Source organism: Teleopsis dalmanni, chromosome 2 (assembly GCF_002237135.1).
Source record: "Teleopsis dalmanni isolate 2A chromosome 2, ASM223713v2, whole genome shotgun sequence".
Taxonomy (NCBI): Eukaryota; Metazoa; Arthropoda; class Insecta; order Diptera; family Diopsidae; genus Teleopsis; species Teleopsis dalmanni.
In genome coordinates, this window is record NC_051847.1 from 77,671,331 (window position 1) to 77,685,570 (window position 14,240).

General features: G+C 27.8%; 2 protein-coding genes across 2 annotated transcripts; both read left to right on the forward strand.

The window, feature by feature from the left end:
- Positions 1-4,760: 4,760 nt before the first annotated feature.
- On the forward strand, positions 4,761-7,181 carry LOC119681585 (cytochrome P450 9b2-like). Its single transcript, XM_038094826.1, has 4 exons — positions 4,761-4,966; positions 5,029-5,527; positions 6,253-6,889; positions 7,015-7,181. Exons 1-4 carry the CDS (start codon positions 4,761-4,763, stop codon positions 7,179-7,181), a joined length of 1,509 nt encoding a protein of 502 aa, XP_037950754.1.
- A 3,940-nt stretch (positions 7,182-11,121) lies between these two features.
- LOC119681584 (cytochrome P450 9b2-like) lies at positions 11,122-13,566 on the forward strand. Its single transcript, XM_038094825.1, has 4 exons — positions 11,122-11,334; positions 11,392-11,890; positions 12,638-13,274; positions 13,366-13,566. Exons 1-4 carry the CDS (start codon positions 11,129-11,131, stop codon positions 13,530-13,532), a joined length of 1,509 nt encoding a protein of 502 aa, XP_037950753.1. The 5' UTR covers positions 11,122-11,128; the 3' UTR covers positions 13,533-13,566.
- Positions 13,567-14,240: the final 674 nt, after the last annotated feature.

The following is a 14,240-nucleotide window of genomic DNA, read 5'->3' on the forward strand; positions in this document are numbered from 1 at the left end:
GGCTACATAGAATTTCAAATATGGAACTATTTCAACTAGAAAAACAAGAAGTTATCAACAAACAAGTCAAGCGTCGGTAATATAATTGGATTGGCTGGATAGAAAAAGCTGGAGATTCTATGTAACAACTCTATGCACCGGATGAAGTACGGGTAATAACAATAACACTCAGATCAATCAGAAAGGTATAAGTAAGGCATTAGTGCAGTTATTTATCGTGTAGAGAGAGACAAGATTTAAGAAAAAATTTTTGAAACGCGTACGTAGTATAAATTATTATTCCATTAAAATTAAAATTTTGAATATTAACTTCATTGATACGTAAGGAAATATTGTCATATGCTGCAATCAAAACATATAATACTAGAAGTTTTGCAAAATTTTCCGGAAGTGTGCAATTACTTACGAAAACCTTAAATATATTTTATTTATTTAATTTATTATCGGAATATCACAAATTAACCATTAGAATTTTGCAATTACAAAATGTTCATATTGTTCTTTTATAATTTATTAATTAATAATTAAGGAAATTATTTAATCAAATTTTATATATTATGAACATTAACTGAATCAATTGTATTTGAATTGATTCAGAATAAAATAATATTGCAGATTTGCTACAATTTATAATATTTTAAGAACATACTACAAACAATTTTTTTTTCTTATTATATAGTTATTTAATTTGATACATGACTTTTAAAATTATTTCATTTTCTATTTGCTTATTTTTACTTGGAGTATTGATTTTGAATTATTTTTGAAATAAATTTTATTGCACTGAAACAATTTGCATTGGCAAATGGTTCGAAAAAAAATTATATTTGGAAAAAAAACCCATTTAGATTAATATGCGTATATACGGATATTAGATATCAAAAATTTTTCTCACATAAATCGTCCAATATGCTGATTCGTCGGTACTACGATACTTTCATTTGAGTTTGTGAATTGAATTTTTTTTGTTCAATAATTCAATATTTGTCAGCATGTTTGTCTTGGTCCAAGCTCTTCAATGAATATAATATGGTAGCCTATAGTTAATATAGGTGTGGATGGATATATAGTGCGGATATCATAAACAGTTAATTTTTGTTGTTGCCCATCTAACGTATTGATTTGATATTAAGTTTCCTACTATCATTACAATGATTTATGATATAAATATATGGTATATTATTCTTAGTTTTATAAATTTTCTAAATTCTGTATGAATTTAGAAAATTTTACTTATAACGATGAGTTATTATATTTTAATCACACATTGATAAAGTCAAGAAAACTACTTTAAAATAGACTCAAGATGATAACACACCGACCATTCGAACTTCTGTTTAAGATTAAATTAAAATTTCAATGATAAATTCTAAGAACTCTACATTATATACTGTTCTTTTGATTTTAAGGATTTAAGGATCAATTTAAATATTTGGTTCTTTCCGTACTTTACAATTATAAAACAATAATAATTTTTTAAAAATTCTGGAATTCATTGCTGAACTATTATGTTCAATATAAGATAAGGTTCAACGACATTTGTTCCTTAATATCAATTAATTATTTTATTAGATTTGGCATGCGACGCTTTTACCCAAATCGTATGCTTATCTATCATAACAATAATGATAATTTTTCACATTTTTCATAACAAAACAGAAAGGAAATTTACTCAAATTGTAAAATGATTGCGAATGTATGACAACTAAGCATACTTAGTTCAACGTGATATAAAGTCTTTACTAGTGGCATATTAATTTATCAGTTCATATATATTATGTGTCCATTCAATTTGAATCCATATGGTTCTTTTGCTTGTTGATTTTCAATCAATTAGGGTGTGCATAATGTCACATATTACTAAGCAAAATCTCATCAAGGGTCGGCCTAAGACCGTTAGAAAGCAGTACAGACATTCATTCCGACTTTTCCTGACATAAAATGTTACTTCATTTTACTAGCGTTGCACTGATTCCAGAAATGTAGTATACAGTTAGTTCTTATAATGTTCAAACTTTTGAAGAAATGCGATTAGAGTGCAATATGTAATCGATTTTATTTAAATTTAAGTTACTTTAAAGTTAAGTTGTAGTTTCGAATCCGTAGAATATTAGATATGTATTTGTCGAATATAATAATCAAAGGATTATCAGTTAAAAACTGTCTGCAACAGTCTATGTAATAAGTTATAAGCATAAGTATTTATCGTATATCAATGTATATTGAAGTACTACAAACTTTAATAAATAAATAGGTAAAATAGGCAATTTGACGGAATATTAAAGCTGTAGTAATAACGTATAGACTGTTGAGAGTCAACATTCTACAAGACAGGCGTCTTTATTGCGGCTAGAATCGATTACTAATGCTTAGACTTTTCTGAGCGAAATCTTAAATCGATTAATACGAAATTTCAAAACAGCTTCCTCTCTTGTGGCGTTTAAATCCACTCCAATTTGCTACCATATGTCTCATTAAACTGCTAATGTTGTCCAGAGTACATAAAGCGGAAGTGAGAGTAGGAATTGTGTACTATATCCAGCAGTGACATCATTTACAAGTCTTAGACCAGATGTGGTCAAGAAAATTGAGTACATAATACTTAATTAAGTTTATTTAGCGTATTTAATTTTCACTAAAATTTGAACTAATAGAATATTATCTAAATTAATATAATTTAATTAAATTTTATAGACTTGATAGCGTATAAGATCTGATGCTATAAAAATTATTTTAGAAATTGAGTACATCCATTTAATTTATTTTAAAATATTACAAATTTGTCTTATTAATTATTATGGTTAAATATTTATGTGATCAGATGTAGGGTACCAATCCCAATGTGGTAACTTCTTTTATTTTGACTGCCGTTTAATTATCAAAACAAAGTGATTTTGCAAAAAATACACGATTGTGAATTCATGCTGACGAAGCATAGTTTTTGAGGAAATAAAACACATCTGGAACTAAAAAAATCTTGATATGTAATACATGGCTCTATACTTATATAAAGAATAATATAGAAATAGTTTGTTAAGTTTAAAGACTAAACAATAAAATAATTTGAGCTATAATTGAAAACACCTACGATCTTGTGTTGGAGGGTTCACAATATCATCGTGAAGAACATAATGTTGCTCACGCTTCACAGTGTGCCAAAACAGTAGATAGACGATCAAGATGTACAATTTTAATAAACACTAAAATGTTATAAGTGAGAATGTGAAAAATATTGGCCATTTTTAATAATTTTTTTCATTTCTATCTGCGATACCCAAAAAATGTATCCGAGTTTTTCATTAAAATTTTTCCTATGAATAGTCAAACTTTAGCTTCACAAAAAAAAAAAATTGATTTTTGCAGCCTTATGCTTCATACTTATTTCAGGTCTGAGAAATACTTGAAAAATTAAGAAAATGTGACCTTCAAGACCCCGCATTTATTTTAACCACAAAACTATAACAATGTAGCCCCATTTATTTCTTTATAAATATTTAATTTGTTCCTATTCAAATTTTAAGCAAATCGGTTGAAAAACAACGATGTTATCACATATTATGTTTTGAATTATGATCGAATTTTGATTGTATAATTTCTGTTTTGGCACACTGTGCGCAGAAATTATAAGACCTAACGATACTGAGACCATTTCAAAAAATCAGTTATATAGGACCTTCTAGACAATATCATATCTCATCATACAATACCATAAAGAACCTTTAACATAAAAATTTAATTTATATATATAAATCGTGGTAGGTATGAAATTGGGAACAGAGTGCATTATAGTTTCAAATATTTATCCATAAAATACTACTGAGTTGACATATGCATTGAAAATGTTAATTTCTGTACAACGTAGTATAAGTATAAGTTAAATAATAATTTTATCATAAATATATAATTTTTCGAATTTAATATTGTAAAATATTGTAAAGAACTGGCAAACTATAGAGTCATATGTAATTTAAATCCTCAAAGCGAAGAAATTACACCTAGAAAGAGGAATTAGAAACTAGTATAATATATTTATTATTTATATTAATTATTTATTACGCCAAGAAAATGCGATGAAAAGTAGAGGTCTGAACGCAGATTGAAAATCAAAAGAGCATGGCTTGAAATACAAACATAAAAGAGATCCTCGGTTATAACCGGGGGTTCTAGTCCGAATACCTAACACATATTAATGTTAAGGAGTCGGACACTTTCTCATCATAAAAAAACCAAAAAAAAAAATATTCGAATGTTTAACTGATTTAAACAAAACAATTATGACATTCAATTAACAGAGATATATATATTTTTTGTCACAGATAAACAAATTATATACCTAAAACTGCCGTCTGTTTATTAATAAAAAAATTAATTATTATATTTTTATTGTTTTTTATTTACTATCAAATACTTTTAATTTTAAATTAGTTTCATAATTTGTTGCTCAATTTACTCATAATTCACAAAACTGTATAAGTTGAGCGCAGCTCTCCGAATATTTTATTGATAAACATAACAAAGCTCGTTCTCTGTTGATAAAAATTTATTATCTCTAGGATCGTAATATCATTCTAACTAATATCACTTTAACTAAATTACTCTCTTTGACCATAGTCAAAATTATTACAATAATAAAAAGTATAGATATTTTAACTTTAAATACCGCGTAATATTGAATAATGAATTTAGTCGCGCTTAAAATGTGTAACTGGAGTCATCCAAAATAAAAAGAAATTTGATATAAAAAACTTTGTCTAACGAAAATGGCTTTTCTTGAAATAGTTGTAGTAGCATCCCTAGCCTTGTGGTTGGCATATAGATGGCTAACAATTTATCACGATGAATTTAAGAAACGTAATATACCCTATGAAAAACCATATCCTGTGGTGGGTAATTTCGGCAATGTTGTGATGAACAAAGACTCGGCGCAAAAAACAATTATTGATTTCTATAAACGCAATAAAATGCAGTAAGTATTAGTGTTGTATATTGAAATGTTGGTTTAGAAGTATATATTTTTATATCTTTTAGCAAAATTGTAGGTTTCTTTAATTTTCGTAAACCAGTTTATATCATCAATGAACCAGAGATGATAAAAAAAATTTGTATTAAAGACTTTGATAATTTTCCAAATCATACACCTTTCATCAATGTTGACGATGATCCTTTACTTTCTGGTATGCTTACTATAATGAAGGATCAGCGTTGGAAAAATATGCGTAATACATTGACACCAGTTTTCACTACAGCCAAAATGCGTAATATGTTTCCATTGATGAACGAATGCTTTAGTGAGTGCATAAAGAATTTAAAGATGCAATTGCCAAATGGCAGCTGTGAACTTGAAATGAAACAATTCATGACGAAGCTCTCAAATGACATTATCGCTTCCACTGCTTTTGGAATAAGTACTAATTCATATAAGGATCCAAATAATCAATTCTATAATGTGGGCCAATCACTTACCAATTTCAGAGGAAGCGAAATGATTAAGTTTACGATTTCGAATGTAGCACCTTGGATTTTAAAGGTAACTATATTTGTATATGCTTGTAAATATTCTCTATGAAGGCATCTAATTAAAAAATAAATAAATAATAAATTCTTTTAATATTTTAAAAGTATATAACTTTTAACAAATGAACTGAGAATACGTTATCTATATATATGTTCCCTTGTTATATATAGAAAGTGCGCGCATTTAATTATAAAGCAAAATCGGTTAATTATCAAATAATTTTCGAACTGTATATTTAATACAGAAGTCTAATACGCCAATAAAGTTTATATTAGGTTAATCTGGTCACATATAAACTTATTGATTTCTAACGATACCAAATAGAGTTCTATGCAAACGAGCGGTTGAAGCTCTACTCTTGATTGGCTCTTGCGACCGAGCCACCAAGTATTTTTCAAAGGTTTTTGAAATCTTAGTAAAAGTAAAACCCAGACTTTGTGTGCTTATTCGTCAAAAATGTTAAATATAAAAAAAGATTCTTAACTCTAAAATTCCGTTATAAAAAATATAGTTTTTAAATACAACAAAAAATAACTTTTAATAAAACTCCGTGAAATATTATTAAATAAATAAATAAATATATATAAATATAATAAATAATATAATAAATAAATAAATAAATATAAATAATTTAATATAGATGACTACAAAAGATCACGCATACTTAACTTAATTAAGTATGCAACTATTTGTTAGTGTTAGATTTATTGAAATCAATGTAATTATGTTTTTTACAGTATCTCGGTATCAAAATTTTCGATCAGAAAAAAACAGATTACTTCATGCGCCTTGTCATTGATGCCATGAAATACCGAGAGAAGAATAACATTGTAAGACCCGACATGATTCAACTATTACTAGAAGCTAAGAAAGAATCTGCACAACACTGGTCTGATGAAGACATTGTTGCACAATGTTTTGTCTTCTTCTTCGCTGCTTTTGAGAATAACACGATATTAATTTGTGCGGCAAGTCATGAATTAATGTCAAATCCTGATGTTCAACAACGTTTGTATGAGGAATGTCTTGAAATTAAAGAAGAATTGCAGGATCAACCGTTAAGTTATGATATAGCAAATAAAATGAAATATATGGATATGGTACTAAACGAAACACTCCGCAAATGGTCTATTGCTGCACTCACTGATCGTGTTTGCTCCAAGGATTATAAACTAACAGACGAAGAGGATAATTTTGTATTCGAATTTAAAGTCGGTGATCGCGTCTGGTTTCCAATCAGTGGCTTGCACATGGATGAACAACATTTTGAAAATCCTGAAGAATTCATTCCAGAACGTTTTAGTGATGATAATAAAGGAAATATTAAACCATTCACATATATTCCATTTGGTGCAGGACCTAGAAATTGCATAGGTACGACTATAGTTTTTATATAAATAACTATAATGAGTTAATGCATTTAGTTATTATATTATATTTTATTTTATTTTATTTTTTATAATGATATGTATTCTTCATATTATTGTCTTTACTTTTAGGTAATCGTTATGCACTGATGCAGGCAAAAGCAATGTTATACTATTTAGTTATAAACTGTAAACTGGAACGATCAGAAAATACTGTGAAAGATATTTTCAATGATATACGTGGTTTTGGTTCAAGTCCGCGTGGAGGTTTTTGGATGCGTTTTGTGTCAAGAAACTAACCAACATTATGACTTGTTAATTGTGCTTAACCTATGTGTATACATTTTTATTATCAATCGACTAAACTATAGTGGTGTATTGAAAAGCTTTTTTATTGGTTATAAGAAGTACTTAATAATAAAATTTAAATGAAGACATTTGTAATAAATATGATTCAACGATTTAAATATATTTGGTTTGATTAAGTGATAAATTAATTTGATTTCGTATAAGATTTACATATTCTTTTAAATGTTTTCATATTAGATTTATAATAGTATTTTGAAATATTCGTATATATCTTTTAAACGGTATTTTAGGAGGCAGTATAATAGCAGGATTGTGCGTTTTGGGACCAGCTGCGTTATATCAAATATAACCATCATATTGGCAGACACTTCTTAAAAATTTATTAGCAGATCTTGTTCAGATAATTGGGTAAAAGAATAGGCTACCGTACACAATAATAATTCTAAGGACGGCTATTGATTGCACTTGATTTTTCTTGAAAACAATTACTTAAAATATAATAACTTTTTAATACTCAATACGAACAAAGACCTGTGTTGAAAAATCAGTTTTTTGTATATAGGTATATAAAAAAATTTCAGTGAAATGTCTCTCCCTGACGTCTGTATGCCTATAACCCTTCTTGAAGATCTTGTTCTAATCTTGCGCTTTAAACCCCCCCAATAACTATCCCACTACCTCGAGGAGAAGGACTCTAACCTACACCCTTCTCTATAACTCAATTTCTCTAATGTACGCCTTAGCTTTCTGGCTTAAATAAATCTAGCTCGCTAGGTACTAAGTCTATTTTTCTCTCCTCTCTGATTACTGAAAAGAAATTTCACAAAAGTTTTACAGTGCTGTGGAAATGTTCCCCATTCAGTCCTAAAAGGTGGTTTAGTGGGTTCAAGTCTCACACGGTGGCTTCCAATGCTTCCACCTACTGTCAAAACACAAAAAAAAATGTATAAAAATAAAAGAAAAACATTGCTTTTCAAATTAAGTTCAAAATAGCATTTAAAAAACAAAGAAATACTTGGAATTGGTTTAAGTGCAACTTAAGACTTCTCTATATCTCCATTTTATTTGTAAATTTTTAATTTTATTTTAATAAATAAAATCAGAATATTGATACAGGTTATAGTCTAGAAGTATAATCGGAAAATATTTTATTTGAAAATAAAATAGAGACCAATACAGGAACATGATTATTAACTTTTTTGTGACATGAATTAGTGATACTGTACTACTATACTATAAATAGGTATTGCTGAATAATTTCGTTCTGGAATTATTCTTATTATTTATAATATTATTGTTTTAAGCATATTTGAAACTCTTGTAATCTTAATCCACATTGCTCGTTTCTTTAGAATAATATTTGTGTCATTTATTTATTGTTTCAATATCGTCTAAAACCCGTAAATGGTGATATAAATAACATTATCATCCTTCGTCACGAGAAAGTCGTGTTATAGAATAGTAAGTATACAAAAAGAAAGAACATATGTCCTTTTTGTTCATATATCGTCTTTATTACCTTAATAGTGGTACATAAGAGTTTGTACCTAACTAATCAGATAATATAACTGGTATGCGATAGTTAATTAATTAATTGGCAAATATATATATTAATATGACTTCTATTTTCAATAAGAATTAATTCAAAATATGCTAATAAATAAGAAAATGTTTTCAAAAAATGCACAGAACTCATATACCTTTTAAGTTTTAAAGTAAGTTTTTAATTTAATTTCGTGTTAATTATTTTCACTATTGCAACCACAGATATATAATCTTGCACTATTGGTCAAAGAAACCAACAACATAAAAGAGGTGAAAGAGGTAATCGTAAGTTTTACAGAAGGATTTATTAATTGTTTGAATTAATACTGATGATTGTAATTCATTTTGATAATTATTATAAATTTTTTAGTATTACATAGTTAATAAAAAACTAATGATTACATGGAATACAAAAATTTAACTATTTTAAATAAAATTATAGAAATGAACATTAATTTAGCAGAAGATTACTGAGTCAAAAATAATAATACGTTTACAAGTTATTATTTACATTGTTATATACTTTATCTCATATATAGAATCCATATTTTTATACTGTAGTGTATTCTTAACATTGCGCCAAAAGTAGAACCTGTTAATGAAGAGGTTAATGAAGAGATTACAAAAATACACAAGTTGTGTAAACAATTACTTGACAGTAATTTTTTTTGTTGTGAATTTCGTTTATTTTACAACAAACTATTGAAATTTTTTTATATTTATATTCTCAATATAATAATTATTAAAAATTGATTATCAAAAATCCTTTTATTTAAAGAAACAGCCACGTTATTGCGACTATAAATTGAAAAAATGAATTTTATATCAATGTGTAAACTCATTCTTGACATACGGTATATGTTTATAAATTTATATTTCAAACTGTCGACACAATCCAACAGTTTGAAAGATACCCATTATCTTTCTCAGTTATATAGGAACTTCTAGACAAAATCATATCTCTCGTATTGTAGTATCACAGTTCGTAGTAAACCATCTCACATAATAACTTAATTTATATATTTAATTTTATACGTAAATAAACAATAATTCCCAATAACAGTATTGGGGCTTAAAATTTGATAATATTTAGAATTTATTAAAAAATATGTGATAAAGTACACATTGAAAATTTTAATTTCTGTGGTTGTTTATATTTTAGATAGTCGGTATGGATCTTTTAGAATTGTTAATGTCTCTTTGGCATTTTTGAACTTTACATTGTCTTTAACACCATCAGTCGAAGCAATTTTATCTAAATAGTTGAACTGATTTATGTATATCTAATATAAGTACCTAATATAATGAATTATAAATCATTATTAATATTTTTTCCCAATATTTTTCTTTGTATGAGTTATGTTGAGAATAATCATTTTAATATGATCAAATAACTAAAAAAATACGTTTTATTTTGGTAGTACAGTAAAAAATTAATTAATAATTTCATCCGTAATGCATAAAATTCTCTATGGAGGGGATGGAGCCAAAGTATGCCAACAGGTATATGTTGGCACAACAAAAAACAAATTAAGAACGAGAATCATTAGACACAAACATGATCTGAAGAGTCGCAGTACACCTATAGACCAAAAAACAACACTATCATTGCATCAAAATGAAGCATACTCCCAACTTCGATGATGTAAAAACTCTTAACCGGGGGAAAAATTACAAACGAAGAATCCAGTATGAGGGATTAGAATTAGAATGGGAATTCTAATTAAAAATTAGAATTCAATGTTTACATTAATTTGACAACTGTGATACTTTTTGTTAACTGTGATAATACTTTTTATTTAAGCTTAAGCCTGTTTTTGTGGAGTATAAGTTATTGTATTAAAATATAATTTTTAAAAACACGACTTAAATCCCGGCAAAATTTCAACGTTTAATACATAATTATTTAAATGTTTAATTGATTTAATCAAAACGATAATGACAGTCGTTTAAAATCAAACGATATGAAGATTGTTTGTCGCAGGTACACAAATTAATCAATTGAAAAGGCCGCTTGTTTATCAATGAAAAAATAAATAGTTTTTTTTCTATTGTTTTGCTTATTATCAAAAAGTTTTCATTATAAATTACTTTCATCATTTGTCGCTCAATTTACTCATAATTTCGAAAACTGTATAATTTGAACGGAGCTCTCCGAATATAAACAGAACAAAGCTGTTTCTCTATTGATAAAAGTTTTATTTTCTCTAAAACTGTAATACCACTCATTTTAACTAAATCATTGACCATACATAGTCAAAATATTGCAGTAGAAAAAGTGTGATTATTTAAACTTTAAATACCGCGTAAAATTGATTAATGAGTTTAGTCGTGCTCCCCATGTGTAACTGAAGTCGTCCAAAATAAATGGAATTTTAATATAAAAACTGAAATGGCTTTTCTGGAAATAGTTTTAGTAACGTCCCTAGCCCTGTGGCTGATATATAAATGGTTGACAATTCGTGACGATGAATTTAAGAAGCGTAATATACCCTATGAAAAACCATATCCTGTGGTGGGTAATTTCGGCAATGTTGTGATGAACAAAAAGTCTGCAACAAAAACGATTGTTGAATTCTATAAACGTAATAAAATGCAGTAAGTGTTAATATATTCACATGTTATTTTATGAATACAATTTCGAATTATTTTTAGCAAAATTGTGGGTTTCTTCAATTTTCGTAATCCAGTCTTTTTTATCAATGAACCAGAGATAATTAAGAAAATCACTGTAAAAGATTTTGATCATTTTCCAAACCACACACCTTTCATCAATGTTGACGGAGATCCTTTACTTGCTGGTATGCTTAATATAATGAAGGATCAGCGTTGGAAGGATATGCGTAATACATTGACACCAGTTTTCACTGCAGCCAAAATGCGTAATATGTTCCCATTGATGAACGAATGCTTTAATGAGAGCATAAAGAATTTAAAGATGCAATTGCCAAATGGCAGCTGTGAACTTGAAATGAAACAATTCATGACGAAGCTCTCGAATGACATTATCGCTTCCACTGCTTTTGGAATAAGTACTAATTCATATGAGGATCCAAATAATCAATTCTATAATGTGGGTCAATCAATTACCCGTTTCAGAGGAACACAAATGTTTAAATTCATGATTTCAAATGTAGCACCGTGGATTTTAAAAGTAACTATATTTTTATATAATCTGACCTGTATTTTAAATGAAAGTTTCAGATTCATAATAATATGCACTACTTATTCGAAACTTATTCGATAGTAAATATTTCTTGAATGTAAATATAATAAGAATATTTTAGTGTAAACAAGTATTTAATGAAATTAAGCTGAACCCAATAACCTTAACGCTTATTCAATCGTAATAGATAAACTGAAATTGAGTGTAAGCTATAATACGTTATTTCGTTATTATATAGCAAAAGCAGTTTATGACAGACGAAATAGTTATAGAATAATGAACCATTTTTTAAACGATTATAAAATAATTTTCAAAAACTTACATTAAATACGAAGGTTGGGTTAACCTAATTTGTTTGACTGTAATTCACACATAGCCCTAGAGATACAGAAGAGGTTAAATGTCTGCGTAAATTTTATAATAGATAGCCATCAAGCATTTTTTAAAGGTATTGTTATTCTAACCAGACATCAATGGGATTTTATGAACCCATATCTTGAGCGCACATCAAATACAAAATTTGTAGATAATAACCTTTCTAACTGAGGATATTCAAATGTTTAGTTTTCAATTAAAAATAATTTGTTACAATTATTAGAACTGTGATAGACACTACACCCGTAACGAATCAATTTCATGTTGTTGTGTAACTACGATGATAGATCGTAATATGTCAAAGAGTGGAATCAGTTACAAATGTTTCAAAATTAAATTAATCGCTAATTTCCTTTTCAGTACCTTGGCATGAAAATTTTCGATAAAGAGAAGACAGATTACTTTACTCGCCTTGTTATTGATGCCATGAAATACCGAGAGAAGAATAACATAGTACGTCACGACATGATTCAATTATTACTAGAAGCTAAGAAAGAATCTGCACAACACTGGTCTGACGAAGAAATTGTTGCACAATGTTTCATCTTCTTCTTCGCTGCTTTTGAGAATAACGCAAACTTGATTTGTGCTACAAGTCACGAATTAATGTCAAATCCTGATGTTCAACAACGTTTGTATGAGGAATGTCTTGAAATTAAAGAAGAATTACAGGAGCAACCGTTAAGTTATGATATAGCAAATAAAATGAAATATATGGATATGGTACTAAACGAAACACTCCGCAAATGGTCTATTGCTGCACTCACTGATCGTGTTTGCTCCAAGGATTATAAACTGACGGACGAAGAGGATAATTTTGTATTCGAATTTAAAGTTGGTGATCGCGTCTGGTTTCCAATCGGTGGCTTGCACATGGACGAACAACATTTTGAGAATCCTGAAGAATACATTCCAGAACGTTTTAGTGATGATAACAAAGGAAATATTAAACCTTTTACATTCATACCTTTTGGTGCTGGACCTAGAAATTGCATAGGTATGACTTTAGTTTGTAGATATATAAATATAGTAACTTTATATGTTCAATTTTTTGTTAATATGCTTCATATTAATATTTTTACTTTAAGGTAATCGTTATGCACTGATGCAGGCAAAGGCAATGTTATACTATTTAGTTATAAACTGTAAATTGGAACGTTCGGAGAAAACTGTCAAAGATATTTTCGATGATATGCGTGGTTTTAATGTAAGCCCGCGTGGAGGCTTTTGGATACGTTTTGTGTCAAGAAACTAACTAACCTAAGGGGTGATTAACTGCACTTAATTTTATGTATAAGCTTTAAATCAGTTTCTACAATATTTTTATCAATCGATTAAATTATAATGGTGTATGTAAAAACTTATCTCTTGGTTAAAAGAAGTACTCGAAAATAAAATTTTTTGATTATGACATTTGAAATAAATATTAAAGTCAATGATATAAATATTTTTAGTTTGGTTGAGTGATATATTAATTCGTAAATCTGTAAATACTATAATTATTATTTTAATAAATGTTTTTATTAAAAATATATAATAAAACAAACGTTAAAATTAGAAACAGAATAATAGCAGACTTATCAATCTTAGGAACAGTTTCGTTGTTCAATATATCATATATATTCGTCATGTAATGTTTATGGAGCTTTAAGAAAATTGGATTTACAAGGATCAACCACTCTTATAGTGATGCATTTTATTCACCACATTAAAATTATAACGGTAGATATTGAAAACATCAGATTTTTCTTGAAATTAGTAGCTTAAAATATAACAAATTTTTAATAGCCAATAAGAACAAGAACCTGTATTAAAAAATCTTTATAAAAACCTAGATTTTAAGCAATAAAATTTTATTGGAATATGTTATAATAGAGGTGTGATATGTGATAAACGCTGTTTCTAAAATTCCTTTGAGGCGTGACTAAAGTCGAGAAATTAAAACATTTCCTCAGGCCTTCCA